General features: G+C 38.2%; 2 protein-coding genes across 2 annotated transcripts in view; one reads left to right on the top strand and one right to left on the bottom strand.

Moving 5' to 3' along the window:
- LRRCC1 (leucine rich repeat and coiled-coil centrosomal protein 1) overlaps positions 1-1,260 on the bottom strand; it is a 20,620-nt gene extending 19,360 nt beyond the window's left edge. Inside the window, exon 1 of the mRNA XM_017731038.1 lies at positions 1,243-1,260. Coding sequence (XP_017586527.1) covers positions 1,243-1,260 — 18 coding nt within the window. The remainder of the gene's footprint in view (positions 1-1,242) is intronic.
- The window catches only part of SLC7A13 (solute carrier family 7 member 13), a 7,931-nt gene continuing 2,926 nt past the window's right edge, over positions 745-5,749 (top strand). Inside the window, exons 1-2 of the mRNA XM_008631208.2 lie at positions 745-2,973; positions 5,419-5,550. Coding sequence (XP_008629430.1) covers positions 2,253-2,973; positions 5,419-5,550 — 853 coding nt within the window. The 5' untranslated portion in view covers positions 745-2,252. The remainder of the gene's footprint in view (positions 2,974-5,418; positions 5,551-5,749) is intronic.

Genomic DNA, 5,749 nt, shown 5'->3' with positions numbered 1-5,749 from the left:
TTACCCATCGGCCCAGGAAGGGGCCTGGTCTACAGACCGGACTGCTTTGAATTTTTGTCGGGGGCGTGTTGGGGGGAATTTGTTGTTTTTTAGAGCTCACACGGTATTAAGAGTTTCACAGAATCACAGAATAGCCTGAGTTGGAAGGAACACACAGGGATCATCGATGACCACCCCCAAGAGTCACAGCATGTGCCTGAGAGCAATGTGCAACTCAGTCAGGCTGGAACTGTGACTGCCTCCCTGGGGAGCCCGTTCCCGTGCCCAGCCACCAAGGGGTTGTTACCTCAGTGAGGTTTTCTAAAATCAGGCAGCTTTGTCAGAAGTAAAAAAAATCCTTATTAATCTGCTGCTTGGGAGATTCTGTAAATGCCTTTGTTTTACTAGAAATCGTCCTTTAGGATGATCAGTGAAAAAAGTCAGTTGCATCTGTACTCAAAGATGCCATTTAGTGTAACATCGATTTGTTTTAAAATAGTGATCCAAATCCAGCTGTACATGGCAGAACACACAAAGAGTTGGAAGATTGCTGGGTATCAAAAAATATGTGCGCATTCACAGAGAAGGATACTCAGAAAACACACTGAAATAAAACAGGAAATTAAGCATTTTAAGCATTTAAAATATATGTTATGCTTAATTTCCCAGTCATGAATACTAGAGAATTAATATTTGAATTATTATGAATTATTATCTATGCATGTTAAATGCATACTTAAATACATAGTATAGTTTATGAAATGAATAAATGCAATTTAAAATGCATGCAAGTTTTAGTAGAACTTGTAGAACTACAATTTTTGTAGTCTGTAAGGCGAAAGTAGTTAATGAGTACTGCAGAGATTTGGAGAAGATGGAAGAATTTTCCTATAGTTATAAGCTGCTCTGGAGCTGTAAATTCTGTCGCTGACCATGCTGCAAAGCTTTTGCATGGTGAAGGAAACCCAGTTTAGCTAAGTCATTGAAACAAAAGAACAATCTGTGCATGCCTATTTTAGCCGAAGGTTTTTTACATGATGACATATTATGTAAACTAACTTTTCAGATGAACTTATTTTGTATTTGAGTGAAAATCCTGCTGTTCAGGACTGGTGTGAACCACTGTGTCTTTCAAGTTGGCCCCTGTAAAAGCGTGAATTTTGTTCACTGCACTGCTGAGCTTTGACCTGCAGGACAAAACTGGTTCTGCAACTTGACTGACAAAAAGTAAGAACTTTGCAGTTAATGGGTTTGGGCACCTACACAACCCTTAGGGTCCATGCTGAGCTTCTTTTCAGTTAGTTTTCTTCTTTCTGCCCATTTTTCTCTGCATCTTTTAGAAATAATAAATGCATTTCTTTTGTACAAAAGTCATGGGTTTATGATGTCTCCACATCTGATTGAAGAGATGTATCAAATATATCACAGATTGATAAATATGTAGAAAAATCAGTGGCCACACCTTAAAAGACACATGCCACACTGTTGGGAGCTTCCATCCTTCATCTTTCTGTTCCAAAGCCCCTGCGCAGACAATGAAAATTATGATACAGCTTCTTTCCCTCATAGCAATTTCTGAAGATTAATGCCATCTTAGGATGTGCTTGAGTACTATTCTAACAATGAGTGTTCAGGAAAAAACTTGGAATAAAACTCGTAATTTTCTTTCTAGGGCTGTGTTTAATGAGTGAAGTATAAACAAGGTCCAGTATACCCAGTGACTGATGAGGTTTTGGCAAAACATACTGGTGATTAGTGATTTTCACTGTCCATTTTATTTATGGGCAGTGGAAAAATAGTGGCCACGCTGTTCATCTAATGTCCATGTCACTGTCAATAATATAAGGAAGGTTGATTTCTTTCTTCATGCTGCCATAGCCTTCCTCGTTCCCTAGGGTTGATGTAGAAGTCACCTTTACTCACCTCTTGTGGTTGTTTCTGAAGATGTACATAAAACAAATTGAAATCTCTTGATGAAAATCATCTGAGAAATGAGCATTTGCTATGCATTATTTTTTATGCTGTTTTCTTTAAAAATATCTGCAGACCTTAATAATTTCTGAAGTACATATTAAACCAACAAGTACATGATTTGCCAGTGTTTCTTGAAGTATTTGGTTAATCATCTTCACACAGGAGACATCAAAACCCAAAGTATGCTCTCTTTTCTGAATGATTAAGCCAAGCTTCCCATAACATTTCACTAGAAAGTAGGGCCATGACAGACTGCTAACAACAAAGTGAAATCTGCTGTGAAAAAAACCCCAGAAAAAATGGAAAAAGGAGAAAACGACCCTAAAGATGTGCAAAGAAAAGAAAAAGCCAAGATGCAACTCAAAAGAAATATAGGTTATTTTGACGGGGTAAGTTTTATTGTAGGATCAATTGTTGGAGCAGGGATCTTCGTGTCTCCCACAGGGGTGTTAAAACATTCCTTACTCAATGTTGGCATTGCACTAACGATCTGGACTGCATCTGGGCTGGTTTCTCTGATGGGTGCCCTCTGCTATGCGGAGCTGGGGACCGCTCTGCCCTTCTCCGGAGGAGAATACAGCCATATTAAAAGAGGCCTTGGATCCCTACCCGCCTTCGTGTTTATCTGGACATCAACGTTTACCAAGCCAGCATCAAATGCTGCTCGAGCCTTGCTGTTTGCTGAATACGCCACCCAGCCCTTCTATGGCATTTGCCCTGCACCAGATGTGCTGAAGAAATGCTTGGCCTTGGCCGTTCTCTGGTCCCTGGGGATTTTGAATGGCCTCAGTGTCAAAATGGCTGCGTGGGTGCAGACAATTTTCACTCTGCTGAAGATGATGGCCTTGTCTGTGATTGCTGTCGGTGGCATAGTTTTCCTTGTTGCCAGGCAAAAGGAGAGTCTGGCCAGGTTTGAGGACATGTTCGGCTCAGAGATCCCCAACGCCTCACAGGTTGCCGAAGCCTTCTTCCAGGGACTGTACGCATATGGAGGCTGGTGGTCCCTCAATTACATGGCAGGTATTCTGCTGCTCTTCTTTAGGTTTAGTTCTGCTGCTCTCATTCTTGTGTTCCTCAGCTTGTTTTGGGAGAACTTGTCTCTGCTTCAAGACCACAGGGTCCTTCACGTTTTACATGGGTCTTGTGTTTGTTGGGGCTGGTACAAGAGGCGTTGTTCCTCTCTAGGGAAGATTCCTGCTTTTTGTGCAGAATCAAGCTGACATTTCCAGGGGCGTTCAAAAGAATCAAAATAGTTAATTTAAAATATGCATAAAAAGAATTTTTCACACCTTAAAAATTTGCATTTTGTCTTTCTCAGTGTCCATTCACTGTATTTTTAGGAAAGTACTGAGTTATCCATGCCAAACTATGTGTGCATAGATAATTTCTATTTAAATATCTGTGCCTTAATCTGAGGTTATGCAGCTGATTTGTACATGGACAAATTAATTTTGAATTTTCTTAGAATGTAGTAATTTTATGGGATGTATTTTCTTGGGAAAACAGATTTTTGAAGTCTAACAAAAGGTGAAGAGAGATCCAAGGAAGGTCATATAAAATTTTTCATAGAACTTGTTCTCCAACATTCAAAAGGTTTTTGCATATCTATTCACTCACCCTATTCTGTATCTGATGATGTGGCAGTAATACATGAGCATTTTTTCATGAAAGCTACAGAGATGGTGTTCATGATGTTAGTTAAATTATTGGTGTTTTATAGTATCATCAGATTAATCGAATTACATTGTAAGCAAATGGATATTGCTGTTATATTTTTAACCATTCGCATCCATTGACCTCGATCATGTAAAATATTAAATAAACTGAATGTGTTAAATGCATAACACAAAGTTCAGTGGTGAGGACAGTGTGAAAATTTGGTTAATGTTTAAAAAACTGACTATTATCTTTATAATCCAGGTACTCCAGCTTTAAAAATAGGCTGTAATTTAAAAAAAAGTAATATAAATCAAGAAAGTATGGTTTTCCTCAAAGGTGAGCTCTTTGCTTTGTAAGCCTGAGAAAGTACAAGACTTATGGTAAAATACTGATTTATTTTCTGATCAGTTAGCAGTATTAATAAATGCCATACACTGGGCAGCACAGCTGTTTAGACAGATGTAACCTATGCAACAGTTCTGAACAAAACTGAGTTTCCTATTCTTCAACAATTACTTCATTTCTGTGAGCTTCAGCTGATAGATCGGGTGCCAGCTGGATGGCAAGACTGCAGCAAGGAACAAAATGAATGGAAAGATAAATTTAAATTGGCAAATTTGGTGATTATCCTCTTCTGAGCTCAAAATTACTAAGTATATTTCTTACATTTGAAATAAATCCCAAATTCTCTGATAGTATCTGAATTCCAGTGTTGTGGTCCTTCAGTCTTGTCTCTGTGCACTACAGCCAGCACAGGGATCATGGCTCAAGGCTGATGTCCTGAGCAGAAGACAGAAATCAAATGTGAAGGAGAAAATGGATTTCTGTCTCCTAAAAAGAGTTTAAATAATATGTACATTTGACTTTTCACTTCTCTCTTGTTAGTTATTTGCTGGTAATACTCAGGAAATTGTCTGTAAATGCTGAGGGAAGCGGGAAATGGGGAGGGAACAAGACAAAGGAGTGAAAGAGATGAAAAAGAACCTTTTTGATTGAGATGAGGGTGATTGAAATTAGGGTTCTGGAAACCAGCTCCATTTTTTGCTGGGACTATGACATGCTCAGGAATGTGTGCCAGTGCCTGAGTTGTTCACTTGCAAAATTTGGGGTTTTTTTCTTGTTTGGTAAGAGTAATTCTAAGCTATCAGGCTTAGCACTAAACAATTTTCCTTCACCGTCTTTGCACTGGAAAAGACAATAATCATCAGAATCCATCTGGAAATTGCCCCCTTTTAAAGCCAGTGCATTATTGCTCTTATGTCTATACCTTCAGTCTTTTCTGTTACTTTTTCTGTATTTTTTGATATAATAGCAAAGAGAAAGGTTTTGAGTAGGAATAGGCAAATATGCTCAGTAAGTTACAGATCAGGACTCATGAAGTGATGTAAGAATACATAATGTGACTTTGGAGTTTCATTTTTAAGCTACTGATTTTCAAGTAAGGCTACTTGAAAATTTCCTACCAAATCAGTTTTCTAATGTAAGTCAGATATGTGCTTAATCAAATCAAAGGGAAATTATCACTCCTCTTGTAATCTTTTTTAATCAATCAGCTGTTCCTCCAGCCCTCCTTCCAAACAGTTAAAAAATAGATAAATAAAAAGAATTCTTTTAAGGTTTTCTGATATTAACCTATTTGAGAACCAGTGTAGGGCTTCACAAGCAGAGAATTTAGCAGCCATGATTAGGGATTGGGACAGGACTTTGGTATCAGTCTTATCAAACTCTGCACAGCTTCACCACTGAAAAACTTTTGCAGAAGCTACATTGTTTGCTTCATTTGTTGTTTTAAATTGTACTTTTCAGAGGAGATGAAAAGCCCCAGCAGAAATATCCCCTTAACTGTGATGACTGCTGTTCCTGCAGTAATTGTTTTTTATTTACTGGTGAACATCTCATATCTGACTGTCCTCACACCTAAGGAAATTGTCTCCTCAGGTATGTATTTAATATTTTTTTAATTAAAAAGGAGTGGACATTAGCATATCCATCTGATGTCAGTGTCCTGGGTTACTTCTGCTCACGTAACTTCACAGTCCAGAAATTTGGGTTCATTTTTTTTTTTAACAGAGAATTCTTCCTTAATTTTACTCTATGACACAAGTTGGACTGAATGCTGGCAGACTATTTAAATTGC

Source organism: Corvus brachyrhynchos, unplaced genomic scaffold (genome assembly GCF_000691975.1).
Source record: "Corvus brachyrhynchos isolate BGI_N302 unplaced genomic scaffold, ASM69197v1 scaffold293, whole genome shotgun sequence".
Lineage (NCBI taxonomy): Eukaryota > Metazoa > Chordata > Aves > Passeriformes > Corvidae > Corvus > Corvus brachyrhynchos.
The sequence above is the reverse complement of the archived record's forward strand: the minus strand, read 5'-3'. Positions and strand labels throughout refer to the sequence as shown.